This window comes from Acipenser ruthenus, chromosome 3, assembly GCF_902713425.1.
Source record: "Acipenser ruthenus chromosome 3, fAciRut3.2 maternal haplotype, whole genome shotgun sequence".
Taxonomy (NCBI): domain Eukaryota; kingdom Metazoa; phylum Chordata; class Actinopteri; order Acipenseriformes; family Acipenseridae; genus Acipenser; species Acipenser ruthenus.
In genome coordinates, this window is record NC_081191.1 from 66,249,236 (window position 1) to 66,274,058 (window position 24,823).

The 24,823-nt window shown below is 37.1% G+C and overlaps 3 protein-coding genes across 3 annotated transcripts in view; 2 read left to right on the plus strand and 1 right to left on the minus strand.

Annotated features, from left to right (window-relative positions):
- Positions 1–1,467: 1,467 nt before the first annotated feature.
- LOC117394701 (uncharacterized) lies at positions 1,468–10,854 on the plus strand. Its single transcript, XM_033993182.3, has 7 exons — positions 1,468–1,662; positions 2,944–3,088; positions 4,323–4,436; positions 5,109–5,253; positions 5,673–5,821; positions 9,313–9,452; positions 10,152–10,854. The coding sequence occupies exons 1-7, from the start codon at positions 1,551–1,553 to the stop codon at positions 10,337–10,339; spliced, it is 993 nt and encodes a 330-aa protein (XP_033849073.3). The 5' UTR covers positions 1,468–1,550; the 3' UTR covers positions 10,340–10,854.
- A 614-nt stretch (positions 10,855–11,468) lies between these two features.
- Positions 11,469–22,514, minus strand: LOC117394702 (cytochrome b5). The gene is made up of 5 exons (XM_033993183.3): positions 22,243–22,514; positions 16,526–16,654; positions 15,963–15,992; positions 15,394–15,428; positions 11,469–12,041 (listed from the first exon to the last, which is right to left on the minus strand). Exons 1-5 carry the CDS (start codon positions 22,375–22,377, stop codon positions 11,960–11,962), a joined length of 411 nt encoding a protein of 136 aa, XP_033849074.1. The 5' UTR covers positions 22,378–22,514; the 3' UTR covers positions 11,469–11,959.
- Positions 20,930–24,823, plus strand: part of LOC117394524 (uncharacterized protein C18orf63-like) — a 48,025-nt gene continuing 44,131 nt past the window's right edge. Inside the window, exon 1 of the mRNA XM_059015064.1 lies at positions 20,930–21,015. The gene's annotated coding sequence lies outside the window, so the exon portion shown is untranslated. The remainder of the gene's footprint in view (positions 21,016–24,823) is intronic.

Below are 24,823 nucleotides of genomic sequence, written 5' to 3' on the forward strand. Positions count from 1 at the left end.
AAAAGACAGCTTAGATTAGGTTTATTTATAATGTTTTTAATTTGACATTTTCCCAAGGAGTGCTAATAGTGGGCTGCAATGCCTAATGCAGCTGTACAGCTGGGCCTCAGATAAAAAAAGTTTGAGATCCCCTGACCTAGTTCACCTGTGTGACATTGACCTCCATCATGTCCTTAGATTGCAAGAAACCAAGTGTGGAAGACAGACTAAAACCATATCCTGGATAAAGTACAGACATTTTATAGTCGGTAAACCCTTAATAAGCCTATGTATTTTTTTTATCAGTTTCTTATTAAATTTATGAAAAAAAAACAGATCTTGACCTCTCTACAAAATAAAAAAAAAATGTTAACATGTTTCTGTAACATAAAATTACAAATTCAGTTTTTTTTATTAAAACAAGTTAGGTGTACATTTTATTCTGCCCACATTTAAAAAAGGAAGATATCTTGAAAGTGTCACGTTCAATGCATGTCACTCAGCAAATGACAATCATTGCAATTGAATCAACACAGCATACAGTCAAATACCTCCTGTAGACAGGTTCTCATCTTGCACAGACATTATGAACATGTCAATGTTCATGGAATACACTGAAGTTCTCTGTTAATGCAGCATCCCCCACAGTAATTCACATGCTGCCAAGAATGGGCTTTTCAATAAATCTATTGTTTGTCTCCATAAAAAAAATTGGATCATCCTTAATGCTTCTTAGCCTTGCTACAAGTTCATTTTAAACACAGCTGCAGAATACTGATCTTGGATTTTCTTCTGTATTCCCCAGATTCTAACCACATACAAACTATGACAGAAAGCTCCAAGGAACCAGACTTGTATGTACTTCTAAACCTAGGTATTCTGTGGCAATCAGAGTAACAATTTTAAATTGTGTGGAAAGTTTGTTCAAAGACTAAAAAGTGAGGCAGGAAAAGTAGTGCCCGTAAAACGATGTTCCACTGCATTACAAAGGTACTGCAAATAATGCTGTTCTTATTAACATAACTTACAGTAGGATGACTTCTTGTGTTTGTCAGAGTCATTTCATGCACTGCTCTGCATGCTCTGCCCCACACGTATAACATATACCAAGTCATACATTGTGAACCAAACAGATGTGAACACCTAATAAAAAGTAGTTATATACAGGAAGAATAATTGTTTCTACCTTTATTTATGTCTGACTTTATTCAACAGAAACATTTTTTGCCTTTCAAGAACCAGGAGTTCAGAGCTGTGGACACTAGAGAGCACTCAGGTGACCTGTCCATTATAAACAAGTCATGAACTGGGTGCTGCAACTTCAGTTGACATTTTGGGGGTCACCTTAACTTTACGCACGATAAACATCTTAGTTAAAAGTACAGCTTGAGATGTCACCACCTGCCACAGTAGGTCCAAAGTCTTCATGATAAGCCTTTCATAAAGATACACAGGTTGTCAGAATACCTCAGTTTGCAGATTTATTGCCACAACACACGCTATTGCAGGACAGACCACATCAGATCACATCAGATTGTTAAAATTCATTGGTAGAAAAAAAGAAGTAAGAGATGGCTGGTTCAATTTCTCCGAGTCTGCATGCTACCCTCATTGTTCTTTCAATGCTGACTTTTGGTCTTACTTTATTCTTTCATGTTGCAGCATCTACGGTATCAATTAATGGTAAGTCGTTCTTAATTTTTTTTTCATTTTTAAAACAAAAAAAATGTATTAAGGCTTCTTTGAAAAAGGTACCAGCAACTATGTTTCATACTGTGTCTGTATGATCGCGCAGTCATCTTGTGAGATATTGTTAAGCATTAACAGCAAGGCACAACATGGATTAGGAAGGGGGTGCTCCCAAAAAGCAAAACTGCCCTTGGTGAATATCTATTATATGTAACTCCTTTGCACTGTTCTGGCTGATACAGCTTGCACACAACCTTTATTCACCTGGCTTGAGTCTACCTATAAACACCAAGAAATATATATATATATATATATATATAATTGCTTATAGAATATGGTTAATTAGTGATAGATTTGTGACATAAAGGATTGTAATTACCATTTGCAGCCATTGGAAACCCTCATAAAATATAGCAGCCACCTTTACAAACTGAAACTAAGACAAAAAAATGAGAAGAGTAAAAGCAACAACCATTTGATCTGTTTTGATACTTCTATAGTACCTAATACTAGATACTGTACTATAGAACACTGACTATCAAAACAGATCCCAAGATGGTTGTTGCTTTTACTCTTCCATTTTTTTGTCTTAGTTTCAGTTTTGTAAAGTTGGCTGCTATATTTTATGAGGGTTTCCAATGGCTGCAAATGGTAATTACAATCCTTTATGTCACAAATCAACACTAATTAACCATATTCAGAAAGCAATTATATATTGGTAAATATGGCCTATAACCCCCCCCCCCAACTTCCAGGTTCATACCCAACTGTTTAATTATACACATTTTTTATCCAAATCGGATCAGCTGTTCTATTCCTATCTTGAGAACATCTAAAACAGAATCGGCTTGGTATTCTGTGACCTTGAAGTGGAGGTCAAATGTCAAAGCTCTCCCACAATCCTTGTATGTGCCTTAGTGACCTCCATAACCTACTTAGTGTGCGGGTAATGAAGTGTGAAAGACGGACAGACAGATGGAAAGTATAATTTTAGTATCTGCTCCCTGCTTTGCAGGATGCAGATAAAAAGGTGGTAAAACAGCTGAACATGGAAAAGGACAGAGTTGGAAATAAGAGGAGATAGACTTAGGACAGAGGGTAGGAGACACTTCTTTACACAGAGAGTGGTGCCGAAATGGAATGGGTTACCTGGTTTATGTTGTTGATCCTGAATCATTGGGATCCTTTAAAAGCTAAGGTAAAGTTTTGAGATCAATCAGCTACTAGGAACCGGACAATCGTTACATTGAAAATGTGCAATATCTTTACACACAGGTTTGTTTTTAACAACACATCAGAATATTACTGAAAAGTTTGTACTGCAAATCACTCCAGACGCCTGGCTCGTATCAATATGGACATTGATTAATGTGTGGAATGGGCTCTGGCTTATCTATGTTTTCATCACTCTGTTCAGAAGGTAACTCCTTTTCTTTGTTTTCATTTACTCCCTATACCTCTCACCGCTCAGGTCTCTCAATACAAGAAGTTACAGCTAACAAAATAATTTCATACATCTTACATGATATGCACTTCCATTTGCTACAAATGTCTCAGATGTGCAATATTAAAAAGAAACATGGTGTATTAAACACAGTTAAAAAAACTAAAAACTGCAGTTTTCATTCTGTACTCACATGAAGTGGTAGGAGTGTCTTCTGGGGCTTCAAAGCATGGTACGAGGCAAAAAACATGTCAGTCAATAGGGGAAGCAGCTGGTTTGTTAATGACAGGAAAGAAGGCAATGATGGGGTGCGGACGATTTCTTCAGGTGAAACAACCAAAGAAATGCAACACAACCCAAAAGCATAGTTTTATTTAAAGTAGTATTGTACTATATATCAGGTTTTACAATGAAAACATATTAACCATACCATGTGTTTCTTCCCAAACTGCAAATTTTAGACGAATATAGCAGATAAGTGCAGATTTTTTTATGAAATCATTTTTCAGGAAGACTAATCTTGGACTACCTTACCTAAGATAACATTAGTCCATGATTTGTGCTAATCGGTGTCTGTGATGTTTAAAGATCAGGCTGTTTATGGGCATGTTGAAACATGTAAAATGGTAAATGACAGTAAAAACATAGAACCCCAAGTAGACAGCTGGCTAGCTTACAAATAATGTGAATGTTTAATAATAACTTTAAAATACCAGCCACAGAATTTGTATTGAATTGCAACAGATGTCCTACAGAAATTGGAATTCTTTTATAAGAAAATCACATATTCAATTTGAAATTGCTTGGGACACCCATTGACTTGACTAGGAATGATCTGTACAAGATAACGTGCATGCCATTTCCCCCCTTTTTTCATACACTGTACCAGATGGAGAATTGATTGATATCACACTGTCACTTTACAGGGAAGTACCAGCTAGGCCCTAAAACTACAGCAACAACAAATTAAAAATAGAACTTAGATCAAATACTACTGCTGCAATACTATACAATTTAAAACTTGCATAGCAGCGAAATTTGATCTGTCAACAAATGCTATGCCACTTAAAGAACAATGATGAGGAATGTTTAGGAAAGGGTATTATATTGGTGTACAACATCATCTCTAGGGCATGGGAGGGGCTGTGTGCAGGGGCTCTGACTCTTTAAATAAACTTAAAATCATGACTCTGTTTTATTTTTCAATCAGAAACCAGTACGGTCCTGTCTACTGTAATCCTGCTATTCACCCTCCCATGTTTTATATTTTGTGGATTGCAAATAACCTGTTGAACATTGGATTTCTGTTCCTCTGGGACAGACAGTAAGTGAGTTTGTTCTTATTTTATTTTCAAACTGCATCCTGTATGCCACTACTGTACTAGCAGTTTTAGAGCTTGCCTCAACCACAGGGTCCGAATTTAGGGCAGCCACAACAATGCAGCCCATTACAAATACCCATGAGAATGTTTTAGAAATGTCAGACAGCTCAGTTGTTTCTTGATAGGTTTCTATTATTTATTTGGATGTTTCTGTCAGAAATATAAAATGAGGCATACAGTACCTTGCAGAATCTATGGCCCATGGACCCCTTTAATACTGTCAGTAATCCAGAGCACAGATCTCTGGGTTCATTACCGTGAAAAAGGCATACACACAGACATCTTCCAATCAAAAATGCATATATATATATATATATATATATATATATATATATATATATATATATATATATATATATATATATATATTGTTTTTATTACTTCTGATTTTAGGTAATGAGGTCTCAGGCGGGGATTATGGACCAATTGTAGATTTTCTGGTCATTATGTCATATTATAATAACAACAAAGGCTATTTTAGATATTCTGTATCAAAAGTGAAGGAAGATAACAGACAACTATGATCCTAATTTAGGATGCAGCTATACAAGCTCAGTCAGCCTCTTTACAGAAAGTAAAACTGTAACCAATTCAGTTTTCTGAATTATGTACAGGTGCCTGGTTCAAGCCCTGGGCTTACAAATCCTCATTCCTTACTCCTGCTATGTGATGCTTAGCATTTCCTATCGGAATTTGTACCAACATGGCACTTGGTTAAAAAGCAACAGTTCTTCAGATCTCTGGAACGTTAGATATCTGGTGAGTATTATTTGTTTTTTAATGACAGCTGTGAAGTGCTTGTTTTTCTCTTTAATATATACTGTGTTACCCTAGCCTACACAATGTGAATAAACCAAACTTCCCACAGGTGCAGTGATGTCCCAAAATCATGCATTTACTACCAATGCAGAATGACTGGGTGGAAAATGCATTCTTTATTTTACCACATAAACTTGTGTTTCTGCAGTGGCAACTGCAAAGACTGGTATCACATTGGGAGATGTTGCTTTTAAAAATTGTTTTGTGCAAGTCTCTGAAGGATAAAACTGGCAACAAATGCCCAATTGCTCCACACACTAAAAAAGTTGTGGTGGTCAAAGAATATGCAAGACTGTAAAAAAGATGTATACATTTCTTACCCATTGTGCAGTGTGTATTTATATTATTGCTTATTTCAGGTACATAATGGATTAGCACTGTATGCTGCGTGGACCTCTATTGATGTACTTGTAAACTTTGGAATCGTGCTTAAATACAGTTTTGGATTGATGGATCCTGCAGTAAGCACAGCAATGCTCTCCATACTGCTTGTAGAATTAATAGTATGGTAAGATAAAATTCACTAAGGTATTTTATGACAATGTTCGTATACAACTATTTCAACTTACACTCTTAAATAGTTGCATAGTGGAACACTGACTAAGATCATGACGTCATGATGGGTGATGTAAGTATAGACGCAGTGCAAATAATTGCAGATGCACAATTTAAATTGCATTACGGCCATGCAATTATTTTGCACAGTGCAATATGTAAGTTTAAGAGCAATACAAATTACTCAACACACACAAATTATGATCTGCAATTATGACAATGAGGGTCTCAATGAGCGCATCAGTCTTTTTAGCAGATGCACTTGCAGTTAGGAGTACAGTATGACATTTGTGGAGCGCGAAAATACAAAGCAAAAGAAAATGTCAGAAGCAGCGTCCTCTTGGCGCACGGAAAAGAAAAGTTTTCTGAGGAGGAGCTGAGAGTCCTTACAGCTGAGGTCACGCAGCATGAAACAGAGTTGTTTGGTAAAGCCTCAGCCAACATCAGTTATGCTAATATCCTTAGGAAATTATATGTATTGGCCTGCCCTTTTTAGCATAATATCCAGAAATGTGCCTAGCACTCTGGAAAAGGCGAATTGGGCTATCCCTCCAGACATTCCAACTGTGCTCTGAAAGGAACCAGAGAAGTAGTGCAAAGAACACAGCACTTTCACATGTGTAGGGATAATGGTCCCTAGATTGATGCTGGGGTCTAGCTCATCCCTCAGTTCAGCTATTAGGTCTGAGATGACCTGCGGAGTGAGACGATAACGCTTTAGCACCCACCGCATCCTCCTGCATCCCAAACAAAGACCCTGGGATTGAATATGCGGGGTCTTCTTCATCTTGCCCTTCTCCTCCGAATGTGTTCCTGCCTCTCCTTAACAAGAGCCAAGTGTCACCGCATCAGGTAGTGTATCACAGCAGCCACCATGAAGGCAATGACAGGTCTCTGCAGGTGTGTGATTTTATACAGCTCTTAGTTACTTGCTTCTACAATGGATTGCACCTTGTAAGAGGAGGTGTAAAGTTTTTGGAGGGTCAGCAATTGCCTAAGTGCAAGGCAAAATCCTTACATCACATTATAATGTTTGCGCCCGCTTAGCAACAACATCCCGCCCAATTCCATGCTCTTTTTTCATTTGAATGCATTTCGTTATCATTTTAATGGATTAATGATGGCAAAGTGCAAATGTGATAGCGGGTGCAGAACGCCAGGTGAACACCATTCTCTTCATCCGCAGCATTTTAAACGACTGGTAAAATCAGACTTTATGGCCGCTAAACACCATTTACGGCAGCATTATGGGGGTTTTGCACCCGGAAATCACTGCGCGTATCCTTACAATCACCCCCCATATGAGCATGTAGCGTTGCTGTAGGTCCTACATTAATGCTAGCATAGGGCACATTTAGAACTCACTGACTTTCCAAATACACTTCTGGTAGGCAGTCTTCTTCAGTCTCTTGTTTGAGTCAGCTGAGTGAATGAGCAGTTGTGTGACTGTTTTTCAAAGCCTGTTTTGATTCATGAAACCCTTTTCAACTGTTTAAGAAAGGTGTTTTTACATCTAAAAGCACTATTTAACCTAGGAAATAACCACAGTACTTAAAAACATTCCTTAAAAACAGTCCTTGAAGTTCTGGGAAGAGAGCCCCGATTTGTAATCCCTATGCTATGAATAAAGTTTCTATGCTTTGATTTTATTTTAGTTCATAATCAAGTGATTTAAATAAGAGTAGCTTGTTGTAACATAAACATTGCACTGGAGCAAAAGCTTAGTAATCTGACCCAAGGCCTTGCTACAAGAGTCTTGAGTCATTTAAATTTCAACTAATAAAATGTGTTTTAAAGGGCACAGATGATCGGACACGTTTCAGATCATAATCTTGTCAGCAATAGGCCTAGGCGGTGCATGATGGCAAAATAGTTGGACTGACGGACACAAATAAAAGCTGTAAACTGGATTCATTCTCCTGCGTCTTTTTGAGAACTTGTACTGTATAATAATTTATAGCACAAAACAGACCTCGAAACCACTCAGGGATGCTACAGATATATATATATATATATATATATATATATATATATATATATATATATATATATATATATATATATATATATATATATTGACATTGTTTTTTTTTCAACATAAGGTGGCCAAATAAATGAAGTTTAACATAGCACTAGCTTGTACTTTAAAACACATTATGCCTATTTAAGCAAATTAGAAAAACAGTAAGGATAACAGGCTGCACTGTTTTTTAAAACCTTTAAAACTGTTAACCTGTTCTGCAGTCCTACAGTACCTATACTAATTTTGAACACCATTTCCATCACTTCACACCAATTGAAATCAATTATTAATACTGACTATTAAGCTTCTAAAGACGCACTTACTATCGTACTTATAATCAAGGGGCATTCAACGTATTTCATAAGATATATTTACAAATTAAAATAACTGCACTCTTAGTAAACTTTCCAATATCTATATGGGGCTCAGATCGGCGAGAAGAATGGACGTTAAACCAGCCAAGCATTGTCTCCTCGAATGACATTGATATGCAACTAAATCCTATATTTTGGACCTTGGTGATACTGCAACAGGACCGTCACAGCCTTGTTTACCTGTGTATCCAAAAACTGTCTTTGGTAAGCAAAACCATTCATTTTCATCAGAATATTAAAATATGTTTTCATATTTAGAGTACAGTAAATCAGGCAGATGCGGTTTTCTGCTTTCCTTGCAGACACTTTTTCAGAAGTTCAAAAGACCCCACTTTCACTGAAAATGGAGTGAAGGACTGGAAAAATCTAAAGAAAAAACTTCAGAAACATTCATAATCTGGCACGACAAACAGTTTTCTGAAAGGTGGCATTTGTTCAAACAGTCGTAGGAAGTATGTTCTGACTGTAGCGTCACAGTTATCAAATTCTCACAAAACGGTGGTGCGTGAAAAGAGACAGTATGCTACGAAAATATTTTGACACAAGTTCTGTAAAATCAGATTCGGATCAAGCTGTTTGTATAGCTTACAACAATTCGAATAAATGTAGAAATTGTGAAGAGGATGTTCCAGGCAAGGGAATGAGCGAAAAGGATTCAGAGTTTTCATCGGCTGCCTCCTGCAGCGGTATGGGGGGCTCAGATCGGAGGGAAAAATTGATGTTAAACCTCCAAGTACTGTCTCCTCCAATGACATTGAAATGCAACTAAATCCTGTATCTGTACTACAGTGTTGATTTTGATATCCCAGCTGCCCAGCAGTCTGGCAGTTGCGCAATAGGAAAACGAGAAATACGTTTGTTAGACCTGCTTTGTGCGCTTGCAGGGGGAAAAACAAAAAAAAACTATCTTCTCTCACAAATATTTTTTGTGTTGGTCAGAACAATTTCTTGTGAGGGTTTGAGCAATTTATTTTTTAGCCTCTTATATGTGCCGCCTATGGCAATAGGCTTACTGTATGACCTGTAATTGTTATTTTGTTCCTTCAGGTTTCTGCTTGAAAACTTTGTCCTCGAAAAGTATGTTCGCTACACTTTCACAGTCTACCCTGTGGTGATCCTAGGTCTAGCAGGAATGTTTACTAGAAACTACAGATTTGACAGTATAACTACAAACACAATTTATTGTGGTAAGTAAATTCAATATGAGAGTCACAATGTGAGATTTTATTTGAATCAAAGAAAAAACATATGACTGGTCAATATTTGACAATTCAGACTTTTACCAAGCTTGGTTCAAGCAAACTGATGAACTGTTTTCCTCTATGCCATAGTTTAATTTCTAATCCTCAGATACTCTTTCTTTCATGGACTCCATAAAATCAACATGGGCATATCAAAGGAAATATATGGGTGAAGTAAGGAATGCATTTAGCCATTTGATTCTCTATTGCATCATGCATCTGCACTCCTATTGCTAAATAGTTAAACAAACCTGCTGAGTTAAAGTCAATTGTTTTCAGTCTAGGAATTTTACAGTGCACGATAAGATAGTGACAAATGTAATGTTTAACTAAGGGTGCACTGCAAGTACATGAGGAATACATTGGCTGACACTTGTGATGCCCTTAAAACCTAGACCGAATTAATCATCTATCAAGATCTGCATTTACAGGTGTGAAAGTCCAAGGCAACAAGTGCTTTGAAACTGCAATGTTCTGTCTCCTGTGCTTGCTATTCCAGCCACTTGCCTGGTTCTGGTAAATTCACAAAAAAAAAGTGAACACGGCAGAGAAAATGCTATTTCCTTTTTTAATGATTTAAAACACATTCTGTATTTAGATCGCCCCGTTTAGATAAAGGTTTTTTTGTTTGTTTGTTTTTTTTAGGTGTCCTTATGGCCATTGGTGCTGCGTTCTGTGTTTTTCGGTTAATAGCAATTTGCTTCTATGATTACAATAAACCCAGCTCCTCCCCTTTGGTTGAAGACTTTGGATCAACAGTTAGTTTGCCTGCATTGAAACTAGATGTGGATAGAAAATTTGGAATTATAAACAACCAGTGCTCAACAGCCTAGTTTTCATGACATCTCACAACATATAACCAGTTCAAGGTAAAATGTAAACTGAAATATAATTGTACAAAATCTAAATGCATGCACATTTAAAATTTCAGAAACAAAATATATATGACCCTATATGCTTTTGTGCAGTATAGCCTAATTTTACTCAATCGTTTAAAGTTCTGGCTCAATAACAACTTAATAGGCTAAAGATCTCCTGAAGATGTTAAGCAATAAAAGGTAACACTTTTCAACTCTGGATTTCACAATAGGTAGTTGTGACCTATCCTAGACCCAGTTTTGTGGCACTCTACCAAAAAAAAAGTTGTTATGCAATACTGTCAAGTGAGCTGGTCTCTCACAAATCATTGAAAAACAAACCTTGTTTTTTATATTGCAGAGATATTTTAAAGTGCTGTGTATATACAGTATTAAACTTACTGTATCAGTATTAGTTGTAATCAAGAAAGTTTTTCAATAGCTGTCTTTTTTTTCTTGTGAAAGAATAAAGAAAACAAAAAAAAAAAAAACATTGAAATTACAAATCGTGAAATAAACAACCCAGGAATTTCATTCAAGGGCTCTTAAGTTCTTTAGTAATATTGATGTGTGAAATCCTGCTGCTGTTCTCTCTTACTTGTAAAAATGTCCTTCCTCTGACTTAAAGATGTAATAAACAAAGCATAAAAAAAAACTGTTATTAGCAGAACTACATTCTCACAAGTGCCTTATTAAGAATGTTGCTGGTATTTATTTGCTTTGTTTTCTTGACTTTATATTTACTTTGCACAGCATGAGACCCAATTAAAACAAAATTAATTTCTGCATAAAAGAACAGAACAAACATAGAAAGCCACCCTCTAAAGAAGAGCAACAGAGGCCATTTAAGGCTAGGCGATGGAACCAAGAAACCCCAGAAGGGAGATATCATTGCAAAGGATGTGGTTATTCCATTTCTAGAACACCATCAAGTTTCTAATTAAAATGTGATTCCCTGGTGAACATTAGTTGCACTATTCCATAATTATCCCTTTTCTGCACTATGCTTTGTAAGAAACCAGACTGATTTTTAGCTTGTTCAATAAGAGTGGACAGCACACACATTCCTCCCTCACAAATCCTTCTTGTCATAATGGCAACAATATTTTTAATTATAAAATAACAATTAGTTTATTTATTTTGGACTGGTATAGACCAGGACAGCTTACATTACAGGGTGTTACAGACTAGAAGGTGCTCAGGTCAGATACATTAAACAGGAAAAAAGAAAACATTTGTACAGCCCCACACTATGCAATGGAATCAGAGGGGGAAATCCCAGAGACTGTAACAGAGATTAAGAATAGAGTAGTGGGTATACGATGTATGTCATTATATATAAATCATTTTAACAAAGCTTTTATGGTAAGTGAAATGAAAATAAAAAAAATCAGTACTTGAGAGGCAGATTATATTTTTCATACATACATACATTTCAAAATATGTAAATACATACTTAAATCTCATGGAGAGAAAAAAAAACAAACTTTCATATATTATTTAAGGAATTCATTGATTCAGAATCAGATGTTCAAACAGTTAAATTTCTAGAGATCCACAGTAGCTCAGTTTTATTGACAAATTCCTAAACAGTGGTTATTCTTCAGTCATGTATAAGCGATACATCAAAGTAACAATGGTTGCTGCTATTCCTGGAATAACCCAGTTGGTCCACCAGCTGAAACAGATAAAAGGAATAGAGCTTTAATTACATTTTATTTTTTTATTTATTTTACCTTTTTATGATGTTTGCAATCATTCTGGTGGCAGAAGCTTTATCTTGCCAGATATAAACCAAGAAACTTGATTGGTACCACCCATTCCTGAATTCTATAACGACATGGTTGATCTAGCCTAGGTACATATGTCAACTTAAGAGTTGCTCCTTGACTGAAGTAAAATTAACTTAACACATAACATATCAAAAGTAATATATACATATATAAAAATAAAAACCTGAAAAGTCTTCATTAAAATACACCTGTCTCTGTAAGGTCCCACAGTTGGGTAGTGCATTCAAAGCAAAGATAGTACCATGAAGACCAAGGAGCTTTCAAAACAACTCCGGAATAGTTGTGGAAAGGCACAGATCAGGGGAGGGGTATAAAAAGATTTCAAAGGCCAATGACAACTCTGAAAGACCTACAGCGTTCTATGGCTGAGATGGAAGAAACTGTTCATGTGTCAACAATAGCTCAGGTACTCCACAAATCTGGCCTGTATGGAAGAGTGGCTAGAAGGAAGCCAGTTCTGAAAAAAGCCCATGTAAAATCCTGCTTGGAATTTGCAAAAAGGCATGTGGGAGACTGAAAAGATGTGGCAAAAGATTCTGTGGTCCGATGAAACAAAAACTGAACTATTTGGCCTAAATCCAAAGCGTTATGTCTGGCACAAACCCAACACAGCACATCACCCAGGTAACAGCATCCCTACTGTGAAGCATGGTGGTGGCAGCATCATGCTATGGGGATGCTTTCCATGGGCAGGGACTAGGAAGCTTGTCAGGGTAGAGGGCAAAATGGATGGAGCTAAATACAAGCAACTCCTCGAGGAAAACCTGCTTCAGTCTGCAAAAAACCTAAGACTAGGACGGAGATTCACCTTTCAGCAGGACAATGACCCCAATCACACAGCCAAAGCGACACTGGAGTGGCGTAAAAACAAGAAAGTGAATGTCCTAGAGTGGCCCAGTCAAAGCCCGGACTTGAATCCGACTGAGAATCTGTGGCAAGACTTGAAGATTGCTGTCCACCAACGATCCCCATCTAACTTGACAGAGCTTGAACAATTTTGCCAAGAAGAATGGGAGAATATTGCACGATCCAGATGTGCAAACCTGGTAGAGACTTACCCCAAAAGACTCACAGCTGTAATTGCTGCCAAAGGTGGTTCTACCAAGTATTGACTCAGAGGGGTGAATACTTATCTATCCAAGACATTTCAGTTTTTTTTATTTTTCATTGAATTATCTTGCCTCTTCAAAGTGTTGAGTAGATTGTGTAAATCAAATGAAAGAAATCCCATTTAAATGCATCAAGATTTCAGGTTGTAACACAACAAACTGCAGAACTGATAACCTCTACGTATTTTGCGTATCCGCTACGCATTTTGAGTTGGTAATACGCGGGTTCGCTTTTATCATAGATGATACGCAATAATACGTAATCCATAATTCGCTCATCGTCTATGATGTTGCCTGTAGTTAGAGAAAGTCTAACGTCAGGGTCAGCCTTAGGGCAAGGCAAGCAAGATAGATTAACCAATCAGGTTTTGAGTTTAGTTACGCGATAGAATAACCAATCAGCTTTTGAGTTTAGTTGACGATGCAACCTCTGTTTAAAAAAAAAAAAAAGTTATCGTGGGTTGACTGACAGAAATTCCTACCACCCAGTTTCTTGTATAATCACTGTCATTCTACTGTAGCTTATCAGGCTTTGTTGAGCTGACTCGCTTGTGTTTCAACTGCCAGTTTCGGACACACTGGAGGGAGTGTGAAGTACTGTGACTTGTGAGGAAATTATTTCAAACTGGCTACGGTACCTTTGTTTTTTAATTAATACATTAGTTATGCATTCATTTTTGTCTGGGGAAAAAAACCCACTTGCGTTTTTTTAAAAAAAAATGTGCTCGGTTTAGATAACTGCATCGCATGAAAAGAAAATACAGCTGAATGAGGATTTTACGAGAATGGCGAGGGAGTAAGTACAAACATTTATTATAATAATATAGTACAATATTTAAGTTTAATTTTCTGTTTTTGGCTCATTGTCCCGTTTTTCACAAACGCCTGTTACCATACAGGGATGTCAGTAAAATTTGATTTTACAAAAATGAGCAGTATTAACATTGTTAATGTGGTTAAGGTACGTAAGGCTTCTGTTTACTTTGCAAGTAGTGTACAATTACATTGTAGATAAATGCCGTTTCATTGTGCTTTAAACAAGTTATAAACGGCTGGTTTGTGATTTTATATTGAAGTTCAGTAAGATCATTAATGTAGCATTATGGATTTTGTTAACGGTAAAATATTTTTTTATGCAAGGACTGAGAATGACCGACCCGCATAAGTGTAATCCTGTTTAACTGTATAGCTAAATATTTACGAAAAAAAACACCATACAAGTAAGCATGTTAAAGTGGGACAATACTACTACTACTACTAATAATAACGTAATATCAGAACTACCAATATATGCTTACTGATATTAACTTTATGAAGCGCTCACTACAAACGAATGGATCGAGTCTTTTTCCTTGAAATAATTTTCAGATGGTATAAATTAAAAATGTTTAATCTATAATAAGGTAAACAAAATTAAATTTTAACTGAAACAATCATAGCTAATCTCATTATTTTATTTTTTTACTGAAAAATTCATACTCAAAACTCACCAGAGTGTAGCATTTAGCTGTTTTATACCCTAAAACAATTCTGGGGGGAAGCACCCTGGACCCCCCCCTCCTCCCCCGATGTCTGCGTGAAAGAGTGCTACTCAAAAAAAAATGTCAAGGTTGGCAGGTCTGCAAACTGTGAAAACATCCAAGGGGGGTGAATACTTACTATAGGTCCTGTATATAATATATATATATATATATATATATATATATATATATATATATATATATATATATATATATATATATATATATGATTACAAACATCATAAAAAGATAAGGAACAGTGAAAAAAAAATGAATTAACTTTGTTGACTTAAACATAGACATTTCAACTTCTAAACTACAATAACATTCTGTTATGAAGATAAAAGCTGCCCCCTTTAAACTCCTTTGTTTTTTATTAGTAAATGTTCAGAAATTCCCTAAAATTATAAACCAGCACTGAGCATTGGACAAGTCTGTATAATTTATCTGCAGTTTGTTTCTGTACTGACATTCCAGTGCAGTAATAAAACTTTAGAAATAATACATACACCCAGCCATAATAACAGTTGCCAATACTTCCTACAGTACATTAAAAAAAAAAAAAATACTATCTATATATTTTTGGGGCGTTTGGAGGCGATACATACCTTGAAGTCTCACTTTTTGTTGTAATTAACGTGTCCTGAAATATAATATCAAACTTAATGAACACAACTCATTCAAGGATTGCAACAGAAACATATCATTTGAAATAAAATATAAATGTATATTATCATTAGATAAACAGCAGCCTGTGCTTAAAGAACATTTAATATTTATGTTAGCATTGGAAGTCCTTTACATACATTTTGTTAAGAAATATTCTTTAGGGTGGCTTCTACAGTACTTTATGTGCTTTTATTTGTATTACCTTGTTTATGTAACCTTGTGTTTATTTTTTTAAAGAACAAATCAGTAAAATTACATATTAACTGTTTATCAAAAGGAAATGTGGTGTTTGGCCTTAGACAAGCGATTGAAAAGAAACCAAGGGGAGAGCAATCTGACTTCCCAAACAGATGTGCTTGGTTATTAAGCCAAGGACAAGGACAGCAAAGACTAATTGTGTATGACTAGTCTCCAGTACTAGGCTTTTAAAAAATGAATGTGTTAAACAAAGCAATACACTAACTAAAATATATTTTTTTCAGGTAATTTATTAAAAATGTCAGCTTACCGCTGGTCTCTGAATTTTGGGTCTATCATCCTGTGGGTAAAAAATAAATAAATAAACAAGGTTACAACACGTAAACCACATTCCTTTCTCCCAACTTCTGCTCAGCTGCTGGCCTCTGTCATTGAAACTCAGGCGTTGGCAAAAGTCAAGAGATTTTTATCAAGTGCACGTTTTCAAAAAACAAACTTAAAAAAAAAAATAATAATTGGAAGAATGCACGAAAGTCAGGCCCGGGGGGGAAAAAAAATAGCTCACACTCATGAGATTCTGTTCAATACTGGAAAACTGAACATTGTAATTATTTATATATATATTTTTCTCTTTAATTCTGACCAATACAAATGTGTAGGCACATTTTTTTTTTGCTTTTAGTGGCTGTGTTCCCAAATTGTTATAAAAGCAAATCTCAAGGCTGCTCTCAGTAAAGACACTGTTTTATGTTTGTTTGGTAGACTTCCTGCATCCAGTTACAGCCCACAAAAAAAACAGAATTTGTGTCTCAACCCATTTAGACAATGGTAATAAGTGTGTTTTCAATTAAACAAGCATAAATAAATGCTTACAGGATGAAGTTCACCTATCATGTACATGCTGGTCATTTCCCGAGCATCTGTAGAATGACCAACATCTTCAAAGCTCTCTGTAGCATCACCTCCAGCCTGCTCCCGGAGTACTTCCTCTCCTCCTGGATGCTGCAAGACGGAAAGCAATACAGACAAAATACAACAGGTTGAAAAGGAAAGATGGGAAATATGTTTGCTAAAATTGAGCTAACCAAATACCAGGCAGGTCTATTACTTACTAATCTAGAGCTTTTACTAATCTAGAGCTTTACTGTAAGGTGAATGTAAGGTTTTGCTTGCCAATACAAATCCACAACTGTTCTGAATTTTCATCAGTGCCACACATGCCCCTTTCACACTGGCATGCTCTACCCGGGTTTGACCCGGTGTCATGCGGGTTGGCTATGTGATTTCACACTGCTTTTTGAAGAAGCAGGGTCGACCTGGGTGACAGAAGCAAGAACACAAAGCGAGTACACAATGCTCCGGAAGCAGCAATGTTCACATGACCACCCTTTCATCTGTTCAGGCCTTCAAGATGGCGTGCTTGTTACAGACGCTTCCATCCACGCTTTTCTGGATAGAATCGTCAGCCCAAATATTTATCAGAGCAAATGTTTCTTTATTCCTGCAATCTGGCTCATGGCATGTCCCAAGCAACAGAAATATGGCTAAATAGAATAAACAGAGATGTTCCTTGCGGTAGTGAAACCTTCACGCAGGCGTGGCTGTTTGTTACTTCGTCCGCTTATGAACACCAATCATGCATTTTGCCTCGCTTGACCAGAGTACGTGGCTTCACACTACGCGGGATTGTGACCCGGGTGACCAGAACCCAGGTTGAGACACGTCTAGGAGCACCAGTGTGAAAGGAGCTTAATTTAATGTATATATCACTGTAGCAATTCCCCACACAGCTCAGGAGAACCGAGGGTTCAGTGAGCGTCCTCCAATCCCACGACCAAGGCAGCTTCCTCTTTTACACCCAGAAACTCCAGAGCGGATGTCAGCGAGCTACCGGCCTCTGGAGGACAAAGGCCAACTCTGCAGGTGTCCGCCTGAACTTACTAGGTGTCTGGCCAGCAGGGTCCGCTGCAGCGCAATGAGGAGAAACAGTCCCTGCCAGTTTTGCCTCCCTGACCCACGGGAGTGCCACAGCCAATGCGTCACTCCCTTCGGAATCCCCAGTGAAGACCGGCGACTTCGCATAGCCAGGACTTGAACCTGCGCACCACGTGGCTGTGCTTTTACCAGGCGAGCCCCTCACACCATAGATTTTTAATCGAGTTCCCGGAATTACCAAGAGACCACAATTTGCCAATCTCAAAGTATGTAGGAATAAGTAAGGAATTCACATAAATAGCAGGGGCCTGAATCATGAATAGCCTTGTGAGGCAGTGTTTTCGCTGTCGCATGTCACTACAGTACTAAATAGTAGCTCACCATATTATTTGCCACTGATTATTATTATTAAAAGTTAAAATACTTTTATGTTGCAGCAAATCCTCTCACATCCTACAGTAGTATAAAAATAAAAAAAACACGAAACCATGAAACACAATGAAAACTACGGCACTGAATGAAAACATTTGTTCTCTATATACAATACTGCATCCATCTTTATTGATGTAAACAGGAGCTCTAGACCTGCAGGACAGTATAAATTGGTGAACAGTGTCTTAGAACGGCAGCCGTTCCAAGCGCCAGCCACTAAAAGGGCCACTTGTTCATGGGCAGTCTGAGCTGTGGCAGTCAGAGCGAGGACAGGTGGAGTGATGACCTTTTCCAAATCCCTCCCAATGGCTACTAGAGGCCTCATTCCTACTTTGACACCTAACGTCTGGATCCCCTGGACAAAGCGGGCTCACTCATTCTCCACTCCCAGAATGAACACTGGTAAGTACTTGCTGCACATACCGTTACTAACTCCTTCTCCCCCTATGCTGCCTGCTACAAACTTGAAAATCTCCTTTTTCAATTGTCGTTCTCTGACTAACAAATCTCTGCTTCTCAGTGAACTTATAACTGATGTCAGTCTTGCTATTCTCTGTCTAGCTGAAACCTGGAACTCTGTAAACGACATGCACTCGCTGCACCTAGCCACCCCAAAGGGCTATTCCCTCTCTGACAAACCTCGCCTCACTGGCCGAGGCGAGAGCACTGCTGTTATTGCAAATTCTGTGCTCGCTTCCTCAGTTCTTTTTTTGCCTGCCTTTTTTGGGCATCTCATCATCAAGCTCCCCTCTCCCATGTCCCTCACCCTTGCTGTTATTTACCGTCCACCTAACAATAACTGCTTTTATTGCAGAGTTTTCTACTGACAAAATCCTACTCCTAGGTGACTTCAACATTCATGTTGACTTGCCTTCCTCCCCCCTAGTGACCGACTTCAACACGCTTCTGGACTGTCTTGGACTCTCTCAATCTGTCAACGTCCCCACTCACAACCGAGGACACACCCTGGATCTGCTCATCACCATGGGTCTTGACTCCTCAAATCTCTCTCTAAAACTCAACTTAAGAATCTCAATATAGCTGCCTTGAACCCTGTCTGCTGCTGCCTTCCCCCCTTCTACCATCTTCAAAACATCTCAAAAGTCCATCCCTACCTTTCCCTCCCAGATGTGGAGATACTTTGTCATGCATTTGTCTCCTCTCGACTCGACTACTGCAACTCTCTTTATGGTGGTCTCCCGGCACGCACCATAAACCGACTGCAGCTAGTTCAGAATGCCTCTGCCAGGATCCTTACCAGATGTAAAAAACATGATCACATCACCCCCCCCCCACCCTCTCTAGTTACTGCATCTTGTAAAGCACTTTGTGATGGTGGTCCACTATTAAAGGTGCTATATAAAATAAAGATTGATTGATTGATTGATAGGAGAAACTGACAAAAATTGAAAAATATGACATTTCAAAATCTAACATGAAATACTGTACTATTATTATGGCTTCCATTAGACTTGATTTTGTAGTTTATTTGTTACAAGACATTAAATAAAAGATCAATATTATGTTTATTTAGAAAACGATTCAGTACCGTCAGCCAATCAGCTTCCAGCTCTAGCGGGCTCTAACAGATGGTAGATGCCCGCTGGAACGTCTCAGCACCAACTGTGAATCAAATTTAAATCAATCCGTGTGTATACCGGCTTTTTTTTAAATCACATTCCTGCTTAGAACTGCAAAGAAATGAACTAAGAACAAGACACAAACCAAATGTTCAGTATCTGTGTTTAAGAATTGGTTAGCTGAAAAGTATTTTGATATTGAATTTGATACAATACTATCCTCGGCTGGATCCGCCAAACAAGACTCAAAACCAACCAATCAAGCAGTGAATCATGTTCCTGTCACTACCACACCAGCCAATCCACTCCCTGTCAGCTAAAATGATGCTTCAATAACAAGCAGTTTAGAGACTTCATCGTACAGACTGTTCAGTAATTGCTGCATTCATTTCTCAGGCAATGTCCAGATTATAAATAGGGATTTAAAACCCTAACAAGTTGAAAAAAAAGAATCGATTTATTAATTAAAAACTAACATCCTTGTTTTTTATTTAAAATATGCCCGGGACTATTTTCATAGAACGTCTTTACTCAGAGGAAAGGTAGCTGATGAATCAGTACAAGTTCAAGATAAGGTTTTGAGGTGCTTTTTTTTTTTTTTTTTTTTTTTTAAAACAACAGTAAAAATTGTTTTCTAATAGCAATCGTGCCCTCCTGATGATGGCTCTACCGTGTGATAGTTGACCTTGACTTTTGTCTTTGGCCTTCAGCTCGGGACGCTTAACTCCCGTCGTGGTCAAAGTGGTCAACTATCACACAGTAGAGCCATCATCGATGGGCACTATGACTTTATATATATATATATATATATATATACACACACACACACACACACACACACCCTTCTTTTGTCACAAAAAAGTACTGATTTCTGTTAGATGATCTTTCCTTTCTATCCTGGTTCTCATAAATAAATGTTCCCTTGGCACATGATTCTTACAGCAGATACCATTTGACCTATTTCCATATAACATTTATTTGACATACACCATCAGCAAAACTGATAAACAAGTGCAGAAGTCCATTCCCTACTGCCCAGGAAAATACATGTATCTTTTGCGCAGGGGTAGATTTGATCAACGTATACCATACTGAGATAAGCTACCCATGGATTTTTTTAAATCATTTTACAGCCCTGGACTGGACCAAACAGCAACTTTTAGGGATAATGCTGGGATAACCAAGGATAGGTGGTTGTACGGTTGTACAAATGTATTGTTATGATCTTATCAACAATTTGTTTAGTCTTGATTATATTTTGTACTGAAAAATGATTGTCGATAATCAAAACTGTGAAGGGGAACATCAGGGAGTGCACTGCCAAATAACTGGATAGCCTAGAACTGTGGAGTGTGATTTACAGTTATCAATTTGAATATCTTTTGCAATGTCATCCATGAAGACAGTCATCCAGTGGTATGTCAATTATTAATTGCACTAGTAAATGTTTGTACCAATGATGATTCTAGTGTGCTACTTCGAAACTTGCTTTTATTTTTTTCTCTCTACATCTGGTAATTTATTTACAGTGTTTGAATACTAAAAATACATAGAAATTAATCAATGTTCCACGAGAACTGATTGTTGTAATTTCCACAGTACATGCATGGATTTTAACACAGAGGAAATCTAAAAAAAGTGTTACATATGACATTTCACAAATGTCACCTCTGATGTGCATGATCATTTCGCAGCGAAGTGATGCCCATCGAGAAATCACATCACGTTTTGGGTATGGCAGCCTTGCATGCACTTTTAAATCGCCAATTTGTATAGCCTGATTTTAACAGAGTACACACAGAGCAATCTTATCTCTTGTTAATAAAATAAAACATACTGTTTCTCTGTCCTTCCAACTGTCTTTCTGTATGCAATTTTAGAGTTTTGCATCTAGAGAGCCGCTAGTCTACCTGTGATGAAACCTACTCAGGGCATTCTTTAGCACAAATGATTGCATTGTAATTCTATATAAATACAAAATTATAACATTTATCTTCTATATAAAAAAATACTTTTCTACCTTACCTAATGTACCATTGGTAGTCCAAGACTTGTGCTAATCAGGGTCTGTGAAAGCAAGCTGTAAAACTTGTTTTGTCTATCGTTACATTATTTAAAAATAACCATGTTATATATATATATTGTGTTGAAAAAAAAAGAAAAAAGTTTGTATGGTTTCTGAAGTACTTTATAATGTTCCCCAGTATTTTGAAAAAAAGGACACCATTTCCATGGTGCTACTGTAAAAATATATTTGTAGTGCATTTTTATAGGAAGTGTCAAATGCCTGGTCCTGGGGGAGCCTCCCACTGAAAAATGCTTGGTCCTGAAAGGGTTAAATAAGCATGTACCACTTATGCACAGCTGCAGTATAGTATTACAGTTTAGGAAGGAACGCGTACTAGTGTATAGTATAAGAACACGAAAATTCACTCTGCTTGTTGCAATATCTGTCACAATGTTGTCTACTCTTATTACAGACAATGCATTTAACAATACCAGTGCACAACAGACATTTTAAACAGATCTACTTTGTTTTTACGTTTTAATAGAATGAATCGAGAATTGTTGCCAAGTTGCATCTTAGGCAATTGTTATTGTAAGAAAACCATGTTTGCTTTAAAAGTCCTAAACGTATCTTACCTCTTCCAAGAATTTCGTGACATCATATATCTTGTTATGGATAATAAGCCATGTGCTCTTACAAGAATTATGTTGCTGTACTTCTTCCAAGCTGTAGTATTTAACTTCGTCTTTACTTTCTTCCTTTTCGACCATTTTTGTAAAAACAATTTGCCCTTCTCTACTCAGTCGGCGTTGCAGTAGCAAGCTATGTCACTGAACTTCCTGGCACACAAACATACTTGATGAAGTCCCGCCTAGAGAACCTTACACCCACTGCTGATAATTGCAGCTGAGATCTCAAGCGAAGGGTGATTGTTTTACCAAACGCTTCATTGGTTAATAAAGGTGCCATTCCAAGAGGCCACTAGTGACGTAATGAGACAATGAACTGTGGGGATAAAGTTTTGTAGGTGGAAGTTGATAGGAAATAAGAATGCCAGAAGAGTCAATCCATGCTAACGGGGGTGCATTCTGCCCTAATGATACAAGGAATACTATATATATATATATATATATATATATATATATATATATATATATATATATATATATATATATATATATATATATATATATATATATATGAACACAGTGTTTGAAATGGAAAAAAAGCAGGTGTAGCCGGAGATAGTGCGGGTCTGTAACGTGACCTAACGTGACATTGAACAACACATGATAGGCTATACTGCATCCCCTTCATCATCGGAAAGGTGGAAACGAAACTTGGCGTGTTTAAAATAAAAAAATAATAATAATGTATTGTTCACTATTAACGTATTACATAGTAATTCATCCCCTTTATGCATGTCCCCATTCTGACACAAGAAAAGGAAAATAGAATATGGTACATGTCTGGGGTACGGCGAGTACACAACTCCGATTACATTTGTGTTAAATTGATCGTGTTTTTTTTTTTTTCATTTTATCATGAATACAAAATAAAAATGTGTATCTTATGTGTACATGTGTATTTTATTACAAGCGCCCGTATCTTCTCCGTCTCGTTCACCTCCAGTCACATCAAAATCATAGCAACCATACAGCAGCAGACAATGCAAATGCAATTGTGGAACCTAGTATTAATAACGGTAAACATAACTCTGCATTACATTAGACTGTAATAATGATTGAAAAATGAGTATTTCCTCTGTTTCTACATTTATCACAAAACGAGTTTGATAAAAAATATACTTCATGTTTCGGGCTATACACACTATAGCATTTATTCACCGTTTTCTAGGGTAAAAAAAATCGAACCTATGGTATGGCACTGAATACTACCTTTATAATAACATATCAGACAGCATAATTAGCTGTATGTAATCAATGCCTACCTGCGTATGCTACTGGATATAATTAGATACGTGATTTGTTGTGTAGTTTACATTTAGTAATGGGCGGCGGTAACTGATGCACAGAAGCTACACCCGGACGTTTCACGAAAACTTGTAGTCAAAACAGTCTGTTTATTTTAACATACTAAACATTGTGCTTTACCTGGAATTCCGATTTCCTCAATTATGTTTTCCGATAATTTCTGTTTGTATTCTTTATCGAGATATTTATTGTGCTGCTTATCATAAAGAACTGGATATTGCTGCACTGTTATAATCACAGACCTCCCCCCCATCTTGCCTGTGATATTTGGTCCGCAAATGTGAAAGAGAGGGTTGTGAAAAACCTGTATAGCGTTTGAATTGACGTCACGTTATAGTGTGTGAAAAGTAAAAAACTCGGCTATGAAAACGCCTTTTCTAAGGGGGTGCAGTATCTCATGACTATTACAACACCTTTTCTGCGGGTTGCACTATCTATTAAAACACCTTTTCTGAGGGGGTGCGCTATCTCATAAAACACATTTTTCTGAGGGGGTGCAGTATCTCATGACTATTACAACACCTTTTCTGCGGGTTGCACTATCTATTAAAACACCTTTTCTGAGGGGGTGCGCTATCTCATAAAACACATTTTTCTGAGGGGGTGCAGTATCTCATGACTATTACAACACCTTTTCTACGGGTTGCACTATCTATTAAAACACCTTTTCTGAGGGGGTGCGCTATCTCATAAAACACCTTTTTCTGAGGGAGTGCAGTATCATCTATTAAAACACCTTTTCTGAAGGGGTGTATCACCCTTTGTAAACAGGGTAGAAAGGTAAAGTTAACCACTACGATTAAATTATTATGATAGATAATAACAACAAATAATTTAACAGTATGTCATATTAAAAGGTGTTATTAAAACGATGTGATTTATGTCTGTGGTACAGCAAAATATTTTTTCTCGTAAATGTAGCTTTTTTAAGTTTAAACGTTTATTGTATTTTACAATGTAATTGTGGCCAATTTAAAACAAAAACGAAGATATACAGGGTATTCAACGATTAAAGTTCACTAATAGAAAATACCACCTAGTGCCGCGAACCCGCCCTTTAATTTCAACCATTTGCGCATGCGCAGTAATATCTACTTTTTTTTTTCACGTTCTAGCAATTTCCCGTGGCTCATCACCGGTAATACATTAAACAGCTGAAGATAGAAGTTTATTTCAGAATGTACTCTTAGTTTAAGTTCAATACTGTGTCCAAACTACTGCA